Raw genomic sequence first — 18,231 nt, 5'->3', positions numbered from 1 at the left:
CGCTATGCACATTCCTGCCGAGTATGCCGATTTGGCTATCGCCTTCAGTAAAAAGAGGGCGACTAAATTACCACCTCATCGTCCAGGGGATTGCGCGATAAATCTCCAATAGGAGCTGCACTTCCCCGGAGTCACGTGTATCCTTTGTCTCAGGAGGAGAGGGCGGCTATGGAGACATATGTCACAGAGTCTCTGAGACAGGGATACATTCGGCCATCCACTTCACCTGTCTCCTCAAGTTTATTTTTTGTGAAGAAGAAGGATGGTGGTTTACGCCAGTGCATTGATTACCGTGTCTTAAATCAGATTACCATCAAGTACAGCTATCCATTACCCCTGACAGCTAGTATGACGGAATCATAGCACGGGGCACGCTTCTTCACAAAATTGGATCTCAGGAGCGCGTACAACCTAGTGCGTATGCGGGAGGGAGATGAGTGGAAGACGGCATTTAGTACCACCTCTGGACATTATGAGTATCTTGTCATGCCATACGGGTTAATGAATGCTCCATCAGTCTTCCAATCACTTGTGGATGAGATTTTCAGGGACCTGCACGGACAAGGGGTAGTGGTGTATATTGATTACATACTTATATACTCCACTACAAGGGCCGAGCATGTGTCCCTGGTGCGTAAAGTACTTGAAAGACTGTTGGAGCATGACCTGTATGCTAAAGCAGAGAAATGCCTGTTCTTTCAGGAGTCCATCTCCTTCCTAGGGTACCACATGTCCGCGTCTGGGGTGAGGATGGAGAGTGACCTCGTTTCGGCCGTGCGTAATTGGGCGACTCCAACCACGGTAAAGGAGGTGCAGCGTTTCTTGGGGTTTGCCAACTACTATCGGAGGTTTATCCGGGGCTTTGGTTAGGTAGCGGCTCCCATTACCTCGTTGCTGAAGGGGGGACCGGTGCGTCTGCGGTGGTCAGCTGAGGCAGACAGGGCTTTTAGTCGCCTGAAGGATCTGTTTACCTCGGCTCCAGTGCTGGCTCATCCGGATCCCTCCTTGGTCTTCACGGTTGAGGTGGACGCATCCGAGGCTGGGATAGGCGCTGTACTTTCTCAGCGCTCGGGCACGCCACCCAAGCTCCGCCCCTGTGCTTTCTTTTCAAAGAAGCTCAGCCCGGCGGAGCGCAACTATGATGTGGGGGACCGGGAGTTGTTGGCGGTGGTCAAAGCCCTGAAAGCGTGGAGACATTGGCTTTAGGGGGCTAAACACCCTTTTCTCATTTTGACTGACCACCGCAATCTGGAGTACATCCGAGCGGCGAAGAGGTTAAACCCTCGCCAGGCAAGGTGGTCCATGTTTCTAACCCGTTTTGTTTTCACCCTTTCTTACAGGCCGGGCTCCCAGAATGCTAAGGCAGATGCTCTGTCCCGACTATATGACACGGAGGAGAGTTCCGTGGAGCCCACTCCCATAATTCCGGCGTCGTGTTTGGTGGCACCGGTGGTGTGGGAGGTTGACGCGGACATCGAGCGGGCGTTACGTAGTGAACCCTCTCCTCCCCAGTGTCCAGAGGGTCGTAAGTACGTACCGCTAGAGGTCCGCGATCGTTTGATCTATTGGGCTCACACGTCACCCTCCTCTGGTCATCCTGGCATCGGTCGGACAGTGACCTGTCTTAGTGGGAAGTACTGGTGGCCCACCTTAGCCAAGGACGTGAGGGTTTATGTTTCCTCCTGCTCGGTGTGCGCCCAGTGTAAGGCTCCTAGACACCTGCCTAGAGGGAAATTACAACCCCTACCCATTCCACAACGACCGTGGTCCCACCTATCAGTGGATTTTATGACTGATCTTCCTCCCTCTAGGGGGAACACAACCATCCTGGTCGTTGTGGATCGGTTTTCTAAGTCCTGTCGCCTCCTTCCTCTGTCCGGACTCCCTACGGCCCTACAAACTGCCGAGGCCCTGTTTACACACGTCTTCCGGCACTACGGTGTGCCTGAGGATATAGTGTCTGATCGGGGTCCCCAGTTCACCTCAAGGATGTGGAGGGCGTTCATGGAACGGTTGGGGATCTCGGTTAGCCTTACCTCAGGTTTTCACCCCGAGAGTAACGGGCAGGTGGAGAGAATTAACCAGGAGGTGGGTAGGTTTCTGAGGTCATATTGCCAGGACCAGCGAGGGGAGTGGTCGGTTTTCCTACCCTGGGCAGAGATGGCTATGAACTCCAACCGCCACTCCTCAACTGACCTCACACCTTTCCAGTGTGTGTTAGGTTATCAGCCGGCCCTGGCACCGTGGCATCAGAGCCAGATCGAGGTACCTGCGGTGGACGAGTTGGTTCGGCGCTCGCAGGAGACCTGGGACGCTACACATGAACGCCTGCAGCGGGCCATCAGGCATCAGAAGGTGAGCGGCGACCGCTACCGCAGTGATCTGGGGCGAGCGCCGACCGCTACCGGGTCTGGCTCTCGATCCGAAACCTGCCCCTTCGCCTGCCCTGCCGGAAGTTGGGTAGGCGGTTTGTGGGCCCATTTAAAGTCCTGAGGAGATTGAACGAGGTATCTTATAGGTTACAGCTTCCTATTAATTATCGTATTAACCCCTCGTTCCATGTGTCTTTCCTCAGGCCGCTTGACTCTGGCCTACCGCATTCCACCGACATTCGTGACAACGAAGTATGTAATGATGGAGAATTTTTGCATTTTTCAAACACCTGAAACATATTTTTCCTGCAATCTAGAGCCACAAGTTTAGTAATTAATTTAACATCTGAAAAAAATAACAAGACAAATCTGAGGAGGAATGTTCCCATGTGCCCCATATGGGCATTAAGCCTCTGCTTCATGCTCATTTTCTCCCTAAAATAGATACTGTATGTAGTCAACTCCAAAGGTCTTATACCTACACCTAGTGGCTAAACCATAATACTACGTATTGAACAAGATGTTGAAGGAGTTCTTCATCGAATAAAAAAAATTGATAACAATACAAAACGAAATGACCTGATTTTTTTTATTTGATATGTAACTTCTACACATCTGAAACAGTGATACTGTCAGTATCATATGGGGGTAATTCGGACAATTTTTGAAACAAAATAAAGAACACACCTCAGATATGCTCATATCTGAATATACAGGGATGTGGCAAGTCTCTATGAATACTGTATCATCTCCACATTCAATCAGTTTGTTTTCATTTAAATATTTTGCACATCTTAGCCCACCAGTCCTCCTAAAGAATATGTTTGACTTAACTTTTAGCATTTTGGTGAAAAACTTAAATTAACGTTTATATACTTTTTGGAAATATAATATTTGAGACAATAAATTAACACAAATTGACACAGATGGCTTCCTCCTCAGTTTTCAGGTTTACAGGGTTTCTTCAACAGTGCATGTGGCTAACTTCTGATGTAGGCCTGCTTTGTTCCTCACTGACACCTTTATTACGAATTTGTAATTGTACTTGTAAGTATTGTACTTGTAAGTATTGTACTTGTAAGTATTGTACTTGTACTTGTAAGTATTGTACTTGTAAGTATTGTACTTGTAAGTATTGTATTTGTAAGTATTGTACTTGTAAGTATTGTACTTGCATGTATCAATGGAAGAACAGCACCAGAGCATTGTTTTAGAGCCCCCTTAATAATCAGTGCATTATTTGCAGAAAGATTAGTTCAGATAGATTTAGATGAGGCTAAACAAAAGCATTCAAGTTGACACAATGAACAGAGAACTTCTCTCCGATTTCACCACTGACACATCAAGAGAAATCAGGTTAAATCTTAAGAGGCACTCACAACAATTTTCATGACCCAATGAAATGCACATACTGTATAAGGTCACAATGAAATCTGCACCAGAGAAAAACATGTATTTTCCTACCATGGGACAGGTCTTTTTTATATGTTTTTTTGAAGAAAATCTCTTCAATTGTTAAGTATCTGAATAAAATATAAATGGTGGTGCAGTGGTCGACAACTATTCTGCCATAAGACCTTACATTATGTAAAATAAACACATACAGTATAAGTTCCTAACTACTGGTTATTAGACCTGCCTCACCAAGGCTCACCTGTGATTGTCAATAGTGCATTTTGTGCCATCGAGATTGTTTCAAATAAACCGGGTGAAAAGCCGCCCAGTGGAAAACATTTGGCACATGCCGTCTTAATGACGTAATTTTCTGGTTGTAAACTGCTTTTCTGGTTGTGAAGCAGTCATAAAAACAGATTTCCAACTAGTCTCAGTTACAACCACGTAAAGATGTATTTTTTATGACGAGATCAAGATGTCATAGTAAATACGTCATATGTTGGTTGTTATCTTACGTCATATGTTGGTTGTTATCTGGTCACAAAACACATTACAACTAGGCAAAGACATCTTTTTCTGGTTACTTACGTTAACAAAACATTTTTATACAACGTTACCATAAAGTCATAAAATACGTCATACTGACCACATTGCAATCAGTTTTAAGTGGTTGAATAAGTGGTTGTACTTACAGTATTGAAGAGATCATGAATTAAGTTTTGCATTTCCCACAATGAGTTCAACTTTATACACACAGAAACACAGATTCCACGCTGGGAAACATCTGTAAGATGACTTGCGGCTACAATCAAGGGCTTTTGAGGATAACATTTGCCCTCGTCAACAGTTCATCTGCAAGCGGGACAAGAGATACAATTGCATTTCGAAACACAAACTACTGTGTTAGTTTTTTTAGGTCAATGTTCTCAACCTTATGACTCCCTTCTGGCCCGCAGTTGATGATGTAATATATAATGGTCCATGTGGTTGCTGTAGCCAGCTGAGTGCTAGCCTCCACGATCAACCAGGCCCTGAGACTTAGCCCTGCCCTCTCCAACTTCACTCTCTTCTCCCTCTGCCCTCACTAACAACAATACTGTCAAATTAAAAATGTCAACAATACTGTGAAATTACAATATGTACAGTACAGTACATACAGGTCCAACCACCCATTGACTCTGGCAGGGTCTCTCAGTGCTGTTTGAGCAGAAACTAAAGCCTCGGGATGGGGCTGAGCAAGTCTGCTCTCCAGGGAAGCGGATGTCATTCCTGGAGGAGGGTCTCCCTCCAGTTGAAGCTGTGGTTTGGTCCATGTGTGAGGGGCAGGATGGGTGGGTCCACCAGCTGCCAGACCCCCGTGTCGGCCTGCTCCTCGCAGGAACAGAAACCTAGGTAGGGGATCTACAGGAGGGAAAGAGGCTCTCGTCAGCCACAACAAAGGCAGAATGAAAGTTAGGGAGTGCGGTGGAAAGGCAGAGGGGGAGAAAGAGAGACAGAGAGAGAGAGAGAGAGAGAGAGAGCGAGAGAGAGAGGGAGAGGCAGACAAAGAGAGAGACAGACAGACAGAAACACAGACTGAAACACAGATACAGAGAGACAGAGTGAAAGTAAGAGTGAAAAAGAGTGAGGGGGAAGACACAATGAGATCAAAAGAAAATATCACATTGAGCGAGTAAAATAAACTTCAGCTAACCTTCCTGACTACTTGGATGAAGTCCTTCGAGTTCTGAGGGCTGCGGCCCTGGAGCTGTCGCGTGCAGGCCTCCAGGGAGGAAGCGTGGGCCACAATCAGTATGTTGTTTCCTACAGAGTGGGAGATGAGGAGATGAGGGAAGGGAAGAACAACATGGACCAGATGAATCCCAATGTCCATCCCACACATTTCTGTATCACATCTGGGATTCAAATAGTATTGGTTTTCTTTAAAATACATGAGCGTTTGATTGAACCTGTCTAGAGTGGAGTAGGAGATGAGCAGGGTTTGCACTTTTGGGACTATTCCGTTGATTCCATTGTGCTAGGAAAGCTCAATCGAGCACAGCTAAAGGATTTTAAAGATAAGTACTAATTGAACCCAGGGCTGTTTTTTTTATACACATCCCATCCAAAGCCACAGCAGTGATTGAACCCTGCATCATAATTACCCATGTTTTTGCAGTCAGACAGAATGTCTTTGGTCACTTGGTAGCTCCGGCTCATGTACGTGTCATAGGACTCCGACACGCTAAGTTTGCTTATTGGGATGAGAGGTCTGTGGGAAGAAACAGTGAGAACGTGAGACAGAGGCATGGCTGAAAAGGCTCCGGCCCCGTCCAGCAACAACCCTTAGCCCCTACCTTAAATAAGCATAGGCAATATGGTAGTAGCTCCATCATTTTCTTTGATAGGCTTAATGGAATGTTGACCATATTATTTGTACATATCTGGTTTCTTTATATCCGTGCCTAGGCCCAAGGCTAGACTAGGGGTTGTTTCTGGATGAGGCCTAACTCTGCGTTTACACAAGGAAGCGGCATCGCACAGTGAAACATCGGAAGCCATTCATTTTCAATGGAAGGAAAGCGAGAGAAGCGGAGTGGGCGGGGGGACCGTTGAGCGAGGCGAGCATGAGTGAGGGAGCTAAACAGAGTATGACTAAAGCTGGGGAAAGCTGAACTTTATTCAAATCCTCCGTGATATTGTGACGCGAGTGACCAATCGAATCTCACCATAGCTTCCAACCCCTACTGGATTGGCTGACAATGGCTGTTGATACGTAGCACAACCTAGCTTGCTTGCTAGCTTGTTAGCACCCACATGAGGGTGAGGCTAGCATGGCTAGGCAAGTGCCGCTTGTATAGTGTAAATGGTCAGTAAGTGTACAGTATGGAGGTGAACCAGGAAACAGTCTTGCCTGTATCACCTGTATGTTGTGTCTACACTGAAGTGGGATGCAGCCAGGTCTGTGGGAGGGATCCAGGCAGGAAGGGAGCTCCCAGAGACCCACTTGGTCCACTCGAATAGCCCTGGCTCCACTCTGATCTTCAGCTTGCCATCCTGCTGCAGACCTGCAAGGGGAGACAGAGAGGCGCATCAGCACAAGAGGAAGACTGCAGCCTCTGCTGCACACATCAACCCTGTCCAAAAACAACCCCTAGTCCCCTAGTCCCCTAGCCACTTATGTAGATCTGAAAGGATTGGATTAAGATAAGCAATATGGAGACAATTTCACTTAGCCTATCAGAAGGAAAGGGAACTACTACCATATTGGCTAAATTTACCAACCCCCTCTCAGATCTACATAAGTGCCTCAGGGGAAAGGACCAGAACACAGGACCAGAACACATTATATGCTCTCAATTATGTTTATTGACAACATTTCAACCACTAAAGGGGCAATCCACAGTTGAAACAATAACAAAGCGTCCTCCCTGCCACTGTTTCGGGATGGGGCTGGAGAAATGTAACCATTTTCAAATTCATAGACAGAGCTATGGATGCAAGAACTGACCATCCATGATATCAAATGATAGTTTTAACTATGTTTGTAGGCTATACAGTGCATGTTTACATTTACTTTGTTTACAAACATTGGAGTAAAAAAACTGTATATTTTGGTTCTGATGGGGTACGACAGTTGCTAAGCTCATGAAGCATTTATAAATTAGATTGTTCAAGAATCAATGGGTACATATAATTCATTTATAAGCCCCAAAATGGATGTAGCAACTGCAGAATGCCCCTTTAAGTCTTCATCAGGGGTTAGAGAGGCGGACATTATGGATATGGCTCTTTATCCTAAGTAGGATTTGTGGTGGCAAGTAACTACATGCTGGTTACCTTTGAGGATGTTCTGAGCAGTCTGGACACAGCGCAGAGAAGGCGAACAGTACACAAAGTCGATCACTGTGTTGCTCTCCAACAACGCCTCGCCTGCAACAAAGACAGACAGGGGAATAGATTGTTATCACGCTGTAATGAAACATGAGATATGGAATTGGGCAGATAACATAGCCTACTACTATGTGTTGACAACCACATACCCACTATTTGTGCTTGTGTGGAACCAAACACAGTGATGGGGGTGTCCATGTCGTAATATCGGTGTCCTCCACTCCACATAGGCAGGCTGACTGGCATGTTCAGGTTAGTGGGCACATATCTACCTGTAAAATAGCACACCACAACCCAGCACACTGCTGTTATGGTTTCAAAACCTACAAACAATACTGCCGTTTTATCTATCCAATCAAAACATCAGATTCATCCAACTCAAAATGTATGCCTCCTTTGAAAGCACACTTGCTTTTAGGATTGCACCTCCAGTACCATTGGTCTGACTCTGCTCACCTTTGGAGTCAGAGCACAGTGAAAGCCAGTGTTTCCCAAACACCACATCCATCCGCTCACCGTGCCGACAGACAAACAGGGTTCGCTTGGGCAGCCGAGAGTGATTGCTGCTGACCCGAAGCACCTAAGAAACAATACAGTGAATTGGGGCATCAAATCCATAACATTTTCGAGAAATTATCAGTACACCAGAAAAACCGCTTTGCTATTGAAGCAAGGTTATTATAGTTTGTGTTTTTATATTAGTTTTTATTTCTATTAGTTTTTATTTTTTTATTTAAAATTCAATTTAGTTTCCTTTTCAGACCTGATTTGCTAATTGTTATTTAGTTATAGTTGTATACAAATATTTATATTTCGTTTTTATATTATTTAGTTTCAGTTTAATTTTAGTATTAGGGACAGAAAGCATGCGTGGGAGGCTAGGAGCCATTGGTGCTGTAAAGTTTTCGGGGATGTCATTTCTTGCAACTGGAGGCAGTAATACATAAATTATAAAGTCAATCTCAATGTGACTTGGATTTAAAAGGAATAGCGCAAAGACTGGTCCAAAGAATATGGTGGAAGGAAACTTGTTTTTTCATGATTCGTTTTCATTTTCGTTTACAATGATAATCTTGAATTGAAGTCATTCTTCAAGAATAATAAGAATCCTGTTGCATATCATAACCAGGACCAGGAGTTTTTCCTGATCAGGATTAAACGCTAGGCACTACTTATCCTGGTTAGGAAAGGCTGTATGGTTTAGTTAAAGAGACTTCCTTCTGTTCTTTGGAAAAAGTACCAGTACCTGCATGGGATGACAGATGAGGCTCAAAGTGGGTGTGTCCCCAGGGCTTGTGTTGTCGAGGCGACGGCTGTCCAGCAGCCCATCGAATGGGCCCCTTTCTTTGCTCCCTTTGTCGGAGGGGGCGGAGCAACTGAAGAAGGAGTGTGATCTGCACAGGGTAGAGGACAAGAGTTAACACACATACTCACTCCTACTCATGCATCACTACTGACTACTGAGCAGAACTCTCCACGCTCTTCTACAGTGTTCTAGCCCAGGGTGCGGGTCAATTCCATTTCAATTAAGTCAATTCAAGAAGCAAACAGTTCCTTCTGGATTTACTGAATTGAAATGGAATTGACCCCTGCCCCCATGTTCTGGACCCAGGACTGTAAGTAAGAAGCTGGTGAAAGTAATACATTCTCAAACTGGCACAGCACATTCTGAGGGCTCACCCGTGGAAGACCCAGGTGTCACACTCGTCTGCCCGGCTGACGTAGTTCTCAGGCAATAGGCCGGACAGCCCCGTGGCCAGGGAAGACCCATAGACCCAGCCCTCGCTGGTGTTGTTCTGCTCCAAGGGAGACATGAAGACAAAGTCGCCCGGGACCAGCTCCAGCTCGTCCTCATTCTGAGGGCCGTAGGGATACATCACGCGCAGTGTCTGCAACAGAGGGAGGGAAAGACACTGCTTGAGCACACCCATGCCATATCTAGCACCAGAATACAGTACAATGCAAGGCTATAGGTTTAAATGGGCAAGCTCGTAAAGGGTCACTGTGATATTTACAGCCGTTCTAAATGAATCATTACTGTATATTCCCATTGATTCTTGAAGAATATCATGTATTATAAATGCCTCATGAGCTTGTCTTGTAGAAGGTACAAGGTCCATGTCATGGTTGATTAGTAGAAAGTACAGTCGTGGTCAAAAGTTTTGAGAATGACACAAGTATTGGTCTTCACAAAGTTTGCTGCTTCAGTGTTATGAGATATTTTTGTCAGATGTTACTATGGTATACTGAAGTATAATAACAAGCATTACATAAGTGTCAAAGGCTTTTATTGACAATTACATTAAATTTATGCAAAGAGTCAATATTTGCAGTGTTGACTCTTCTTTTTCAAGACCTCTGCAATCCACCCTGGCATGCTGTCAATTAACTTCTGGGCCACATCGTGACTGATGGCAGCCCATTCTTGCATAATCAATGCTTGGAGTTTGTCAGAATTTGTGGGGTTTTGTTTGTCCACCCGCCTCTTGAGGATCGACCACAAGTTCTCAATGGGATTAAGGTCTGGGGAGTTTCCTGGCCATGGACCCAAAATGTCGATGTTTTGTTCCCCAAGCCACTTAGTTATCACTTTTGCCTCATGGCAAGGTGTTCCATCATGCTGGAAAAGGCATTGGTCGTCACCAAACTGTTCTTGGATGGTTAGGAGAAGTTGCTCTTGGAGGATGTGTTGGTACCATTCTTTATTCATGGCTGTGTTCTTAGGCAAAATTGTGAGTGAGCCCACTCCCTTGGCTGAGAAGCAACCCCACACATGAATGGTCTCAGGATGCTTTACTGTTGGCATGACACAGGACTGATGGTAGCGCTCACCTTGTCTTCTCCGGACAAGGTGTTTTCCGGATGCCCAAAAACAATCGGAAAGGGGATTCATCAGAGATGAAGGGGATTCATCAGAGATTTACCCCAGTCCTCAACAGTCCAATCCCTGTACCTTTTGCAGAATATCAGTCAGTCCCTGATGTTTTTCCTGGAGAGAAGTGGCTTCTTTGCTGCCCTTCTTGACACCAGGCCATCCTCCAAAAGTCTTCGCCTCACTGTGCGTGCAGATGCACTCACACCTGCCTGCTGCCATTCCTGAGCAAGCTCTGCACTGGTGGTGCCCCAATCCCGCAGCTGAATCAACTTTAGGAGATGGTCCTGGCGCTTGCTGGACTTTCCTGGGCGCCCTGACACCTTCTTCACAACAATTGAACCTCTCTCCTTGAAGTTCTTGATGATCCGATAACTGGTTGATTTAGGTGCAATCTTACTAGCAGCAATATCCTTGCCTGTGAAGCCCTTTATGTGCAAAGCAATGATGACGGCACGTGTTTCCTTGCAGGTAACCATGGTTAACAGAGGAAGAACAATGATTTCAAGCACCACCCTCCTTTTAAAGCTTCCAGTCTGTTATTCTAACTCAATCAGCATGACAGAGTGATCTCCAGCCTTGTCCTCGTCAACACTCTCACCTGTGTTAACGAGAGAATCACTGACATGATGGCAGCTGGTCCTTTCGTGGCAGGGCTGAAATGCAGTGGAAATTGTTTTTTTGGGATTAAGTTCATTTTCATGGCAAAGAGGAACTTTGCAATTAATTGCAATTAATCTGATCACACTTCATGACATTCTGGAGTATATGCAAATTGCCATCATCAAAACTGAGGCAGCAGACTTCGTGAAAATTAGCATTTATGTCATTCTCAAAACTTTTGACCACGACTGTACAAGAGTAGTATTGGATGTGAAATGAAGGTGGACAGGGTTTATGTCAGAAAACAAAGTGGTTATTATTACCTCATGATTGGTAAACCGAATGTCCCGGGAGAAAAGGACAGCCAGCCAATCACAGCCTAGCTTCACCTCGATTCCCTTAGCCAGCTTTTCCAGGGAGGACAGGTGATTGGTGGGGAAGTGGTAGGCTAACGTCAGATGGAGCTGCTTCTTATGGGGCTCTAAATGGACATCTGAGACAGAGAGAGAAGGAACGAGTGAATAAAGGTAAAGAATATGAAGAAAGTCATTTATGTGGGGCAAACTACTACGGAGGGAATCTAGCGCAGCAAATCGTAAATCAGAGACCTACTTGAGCAGCACCGCCCCCTCAAGATTCTGAGCCTGCCTGGCAGGGTTGGTCCTACAAAGCCAGAGCCCCCTGATGGGAGAGCATAATATACAAGGAAATTCTCAAAGCTGCTAATGAGAACCTTGACGACCTTTTACCTAGCCGGTGGGGATTCCGGTGGGGTACGCCCACCCAGGTAGTGGCAGTGCTGGCAACACTGGCTGCAGTAACCCATGGGGAGGGGGTCACACTCGGACAATCAGAGAGGGGGTTTATCATTGTGGCCCAGGTGGCACAAAATAATCAAAGGTCTGACCGCATGGAGATGCTTGGGAAAATGGTTACAACAGGGGATCAGAGTGTTTGTGTCTCAGGTGAAGAGGGTGGATCTGATCTCCATCACCTAGGACTTGACATAGATTAAGTAGATTAATCAAATCTCACATTGTTATCAATTTCTGCTCAATCTCCATGCTTTCCCAATCAGCTTTAACTGTATGTGCACTCGTAAATCAAGTTATTTCTCGAGTTGGGCTCTGGGATATAACAGCCGTTGAGTATCTGATTTTATGGTGGATTGTGGAGGAGGGGGGTTGAGTGTGTTGGAGTATGTGAGTATGTGCGTGTGTGCTTGTCTGGCATCTGTTGTGGGGGTGGGGATGTTGGGGGAGGGGGGTATGGGATGGACCACGGGAATTAATTGCTAGGATAATAATTGCTTGTCAATGAATTAAATGTAATACAATGGCAATCCGGGTTATATGTTAGAATCCTACGCGTGAACTGCCGACATTATTACGCATATTAATTGATAATGATGGAAAATAGGATATGCATAATTTAAAAAAAAATAGTTACAGTGGGGAGAACAAGTATTTGATACACTGCCGATTTTGCAGGTTTTCCTACTTACAAAGCATGTAGAGGTCTGTCATTTTTATCATAGGTACACTTCAACTGTGAGAGATGGAATCTAAAACAAAAATCCAGAAAATCACATTGTATGATTTTTAAGTAATTAATTTGCATTTTATTGCATGACATAAGTATTTGATCACCTACCAACCAGTAAGAATTCCGGCTCTCACAGACCTGTTAGTTTTTCTTTAAGAAGCCCTCCTGTTCTCCACTCATTACCTGTATTAACTGCACCTGTTTGAACTCGTTACCTGTATAAAAGACACCTGTCCACACACTCAATCAAACAGACTCCAACCTCTCCACAATGGTCAAGACCAGAGAGCTGTGTAAGGACATCAGGGATAAAATTGTAGACCTGCACAAGGCTGGGATGGGCTACAGGACAATAGGCAAGCAGCTTGGTAAGAAGGCAACAACTGTTGGCGCAATTATTAGAAAATGGAAGAAGTTCAAGATGACGGTCAATCACCCTCGGTCTGGGGCTCCATGCAAGATCTCACCTCATGGGGCATCAATGACCATGAGGAAGGTGAGGGATCAGCCCAGAACTACACGGCAGGACCTGGTCAATGACCTGAAGAGAGCTGGGACCACAGTCTCAAAGAAAACCATTAGTAACACACTACGCCGTCATGGATTAAAATCCTGCAGCGCACGCAAGGTCCCCCTGCTCAAGCCAGCGCATGTCCAGGCCCGTCTGAAGTTTGCCAATGACCATCTGGATGATCCAGAGGAGGAATGGGAGAAGGTCATGTGGTCTGATGAGACAAAAATATAGCTTTTTGGTCTAAACTCCACTCGCCGTGTTTGGAGGAAGAAGAAGGATGAGTACAACCCCAAGAACACCATCCCAACCGTGAAGCATGGAGGTGGAAACATCATTCTTTGGGGATGCTTTTCTGCAAAGGGGACAGGACGACTGCACCGTATTGAGGGGAGGATGGATGGGGCCATGTATCGCGAGATCTTGGCCAACAACCTCCTTCCCTCAGTAAGAGCATTGAAGATGGGTCGTGGCTGGGTCTTCCAGCATGACAACGACCCGAAACACACAGCCAGGGCAACTAAGGAGTGGCTCCGTAAGAAGCATCTCAAGGTCCTGGAGTGGCATAGCCAGTCTCCAGACCTGAACCCAATAGAAAATCTTTGGAGGGAGCTGAAAGTCCGTATTGCCCAGCGACAGCCCCCGAAACCTGAAGGATCTGGAGAAGGTCTGTATGGAGGAGTGGGCCAAAATCCCTGCTGCAGTGTGTGCAAACCTGGTCAAGACCTACAGGAAACGTATGATCTCTGTAATTGCAAACAAAGGTTTCTGTACCAAATATTAAGTTCTGCTTTTCTGATGTATCAAATACTTATGTCATGCAATAAAATGCAAATTAATTACTTAAAAATCATACAATGTGATTTTCTGGATTTTTGTTTTAGATTCCGTCTCTCACAGTTGAAGTGTACCTATGATAAAAATGACAGACCTCTACATGCTTTGTAAGTAGGAAAACCTGCAAAATCGGCAGTGTATCAAATACTTGTTCTCCCCACTGTATATAGATATATATATAGAGAGGTGAAAGCATTGGAAATGCTTTTGGCGGTTAATCTGCTTCTGTTTTGTGGGTGGCACTGTGTGCTGTTTTCGATGGATGGGTCCTGGCCTCTCGGGCCTTAGGGATACGGAGGGACGTGGGTGGGATGCTGAGCTCAACTTGGGATGGGGAGGGGCTTTAGCGGGGGAATTAGTGGAGAACAATTGTAGGGTTACTCCGTAGCAATGCAAATATCACGGTACAGCTATATGGACACTCAATCATTACGCTATTTTTTATTGGTAAATTTACAAACATATATAATGATAAATAGACTTGAAACTTGTATCTCATTATGATGTATGGTGAAATAAGTATAGCCAGTTATAATTGTAATGATTTAGCTGATAATAACAAAAGAAGAACAATATTTACATGGCTCAAAGAGAAGGAATATAATATCTATTGTATACAGGAAACTCATTCAACAATTCGAGATGAAGTAGCGTGGAAAAAAGAATGGGGGGGGGGGGAAATATACTTCTCCCATGGGCAAAGAAATTCAAAAGGGGCGATGATATTAATTAATAGTAATTTCGATCCGAATGTGCAAATTGTCCAAATAGATACGCAAGGTAGATGGATAATTTTACATATGTTATTGGACCATAAACAGATATGGCTCATTAACCTTTACGGACCAAATAATGATGATCCACAATTCTTTGACAATATATATAATAAATTATCAAGCCTGCAAGCAACTCAAGACAATATTATTATGGTGGGGGATTATAATACTGTTTTAAATAGCTCAATGGACCGTAAAGGAAATCACACCACAAACAATCACCCACATGCTCTTAAGGAAATTGTGAATGTCATGGATACATTAGAACTAGTAGATATATGGAGGCTTAAATATACTGATCTAGTGAGATATACATGGCGGAGACTGAATCAAGCTAGTCGTCTTGACTTCTTTCTTATCTCATTCTCGTTGGCACCAAAAGTAAAAAAAAGTGTTGATAGGGGACAGAATGCGGTCGGACCATCATATAATAGGCATATACATTACTCTTCCTGAATTTCCACGTGGGCGAGGATATTGGAAATTTAATCAAAGCCTATTGGATGATAATTTATTTATAATTAGAACAAAGGAATTTATAACTGACTTTTTCCAACATAACATAGGTACAGCGAATCCCCCTTATTGTATGGGACACCTTTAAATGTGCCTTTAGAGGCCATGCAATTCAGTACTCATCTCGAAAACAAAAGCAATTTAGGTCAAAAGAGTTTATACTAAGAAAGGAAATAGAAAGTCTAACAGAACAGATAGATGGCAATAAAAACTGTAACATAGAGGCTCAGAATAAATTAGAGGAAAAACAAAAAGAAATGGAGAAACTTATTCAAGAAAGATCAAGTGTAATATATTATAAAAATAAAGCAAACTGGATGGAATATGGGGAAAAATGCACAAAATTCTTTTTTAATCTTCAACATAGGAATGCTACCAAAAATAACTTAATGAAACTGGTTACAATTGACGGAGTCACCCATAATTCACCAAATGATATTTTGAAGGAAGAAACAAAGTACTTTAAGCATATGTTTTCTTTTCAGTCGCCTCCATCTCCTCTAACTGAAGCTAATTGTAGAGATTTTTTTCTATTGATAATGTCAAATTAACAGCCACACAGAAAGACTCATGTGAAGGTGAAATTACAGAGGAGCAATTAAAGACTTTAAGTCCGGGAAAACTCCAGGGTTGGATGGCATACCAGTCGAGGTATACCAAACCTTTTTTGATATACTAAGAGGACCGTTATTAGCATGTTTTAACCACTCCTATGTAAATGGTAGATTATCTGACACTCAAGAAGAAGGTCTGATCTCATTATTACTGAAACAGGATACAAGTGGAAAATATAAAGATCCAGTCCATTTACAAAATTGGAGGCCCCTTACACTTCAGTGTTGTGATTCAAAAATCCTAGCAAAATGTATAGCGCATAGAATTAAAAAGGTATTGTCGGATATTATTCATTCTAATCAGACAGGTTTTTTACATGGAAGATACATTGGAGATAATATAAGGCAAGTATTGGAAACAATAGAACACTATGGAAAATATGGGAAACCAGGCCTGCTATTCATAGCAGACTTCGAAAAAGGCATTTGATAAAGTTCGACTGGGGTTTATATATAAATGCCTGGAGCATTTCAATTTTGGAGAATCTCTTATAAAATGGGTCAAAATCATGTATAGTAACCCTATGTGTAAAATAGTAAATAATGGCTATTTCTCCGAAAGTTTTAAACTGTCAAGAGGAGTGAAACAAGGTTGTCCACTATCGGCATATCTATTTATTGTGGCCATCGAGATGTTAGCTATTAAAATCAGATCCAATAATAATATCAGAGGATTAGAAATACAGGGCTTAAAAACAAAGGTGTCATTGTACGCTGATGATTCATGTTTTCTTTTAAATCCACAACTAGAATCCCTCCACAGCCTCATAGAGGATCTAGATACATGTTCTAACCTCTCTGGATTACAACCAAATTATGACAAATGTACTATATTACGTATTGGATCACTAAAAAATACAATTTTTACATTACCATGTAGTTTACCAATAAAATGGTCTGATGGTGATGTGGATATACTCGGAATACATATCCCAAAGGAAATACATGATCTCACTTCAATACATTTTTATAGAAAGTTAGCAAAAATAGATAAGATCTTACTACCATGGAAAGGAAAATACCTGTCAATTTGTGGGAAAATCACCCTGATTAACTCTTTAGTATTATCCCAGTTTACCTATTTGCTTATGGTCTTGCCTACGCCTAGCGAACAGTTTTTTAAATTATATGAGAAAAAAATATTCAATTTTATTTGGAACGGCAAGCCAGACAAAATTAAAAGGGCATATTTATATAATGAATATGAATTCGGAGGACAGAAATTATTAAATATTAAAGCATTAGACCTATCACTAAAAGCTTCAGTCATACAAAAGTTATACTTAAATCCGAACTGGTTCTCAAGCAAATTAGTAAGATTGTCTCACCCAATGTTCAAGAAAGGCCTTTTTCCCTTTATTCAGATTACAACCTCTCACTTTCAGTTATTTGAAAAGGAAATAATCTCCCAAATATCACTATTTCTAAAACAAGCCATAGAAAGTTGGTTGCAATTTCAATTTATCCTCCAGAAACGACAGAACAAATAATGCAACAAATATTGTGGTTAAATTCAAATATACTAATTGACAAAAAACTTTATTTTTTGACAGAATGTTTAAAAAAGGTATAATCTTCGTAAATGATATCATCGGTAGGACTGGTGGAGTTATGTCGCACATGCAGCTAACAAAAACATATGGAAATGTCTGCTCTACCCAAAATTACAACCAAATAATTGCAGCCTTACCGCAAAAGTGGAAGAGGAAAGTGGAAGGGGGAGAAAGTAAGGACCTTGTCTGTCGGCCTTGCATTAAAGAACATAATTGGTTAAGGAAAACTGTGATAAATAAAAAAGTATATCAGTTTCACTTAAGGACCAAAGGATTGACAGCCGTCCCATATAGATTGCAAAATAGTTGGGAAGAGATCTTTGATGTACCGATCCCATGGCATAGTGTTTATGAACTGACATGCAAAACGACACCGGATTCAAAAATTTGAATCTTTCAATTTAAATTATTATATAAAATTCTTGCTACCAATAGAATGTTATTTATATGGGGGATACAATCTTCCCAGCTCTGCAGATTTTGCTGTGAAGAGACAGAATCATTAGATCATTTGTTTTGGTTCTGTCCATTTGTAGCTTGTTTTTGGACACAGGTCCAGGAATATTTACCTGGAACTAACCTTGCAGATCGCATTACTGGGTGATCTGAAAAGTCATAGTCAATCAATCAATAATATAATAATACTTTTAGCAAAAATGTTTATTTTTAATTCACAATCTGTAGAAGCAATAAAACATCTACAGAGTGGAGCAAAATGTCCCAATATTTTCCAAACAACCTTTTCTGACGTGTTATAATCCACC

At 43.0% G+C, this 18,231-nt stretch overlaps 1 protein-coding gene across 1 annotated transcript in view; it reads right to left on the bottom strand.

The window, feature by feature from the left end:
- Positions 1-3,475: 3,475 nt before the first annotated feature.
- LOC121565017 (ubiquitin-associated and SH3 domain-containing protein B-like) overlaps positions 3,476-18,231 on the bottom strand; it is a 52,597-nt gene continuing 37,841 nt past the window's right edge. Inside the window, exons 5-14 of the mRNA XM_041875964.1 lie at positions 11,439-11,608; positions 9,321-9,529; positions 8,887-9,034; positions 8,097-8,220; positions 7,790-7,912; positions 7,587-7,679; positions 6,670-6,814; positions 5,912-6,018; positions 5,461-5,570; positions 3,476-5,168 (exon numbers count right to left, since the gene is read on the bottom strand). Coding sequence (XP_041731898.1) covers positions 5,031-5,168; positions 5,461-5,570; positions 5,912-6,018; positions 6,670-6,814; positions 7,587-7,679; positions 7,790-7,912; positions 8,097-8,220; positions 8,887-9,034; positions 9,321-9,529; positions 11,439-11,608 — 1,367 coding nt within the window. The 3' untranslated portion in view covers positions 3,476-5,030. The remainder of the gene's footprint in view (positions 5,169-5,460; positions 5,571-5,911; positions 6,019-6,669; positions 6,815-7,586; positions 7,680-7,789; positions 7,913-8,096; positions 8,221-8,886; positions 9,035-9,320; positions 9,530-11,438; positions 11,609-18,231) is intronic.

Source organism: Coregonus clupeaformis, chromosome 5 (assembly GCF_020615455.1).
Source record: "Coregonus clupeaformis isolate EN_2021a chromosome 5, ASM2061545v1, whole genome shotgun sequence".
Classification (NCBI taxonomy): Eukaryota; Metazoa; Chordata; class Actinopteri; order Salmoniformes; family Salmonidae; genus Coregonus; species Coregonus clupeaformis.
The sequence above is the reverse complement of the archived record's forward strand: the minus strand, read 5'-3'. Positions and strand labels throughout refer to the sequence as shown.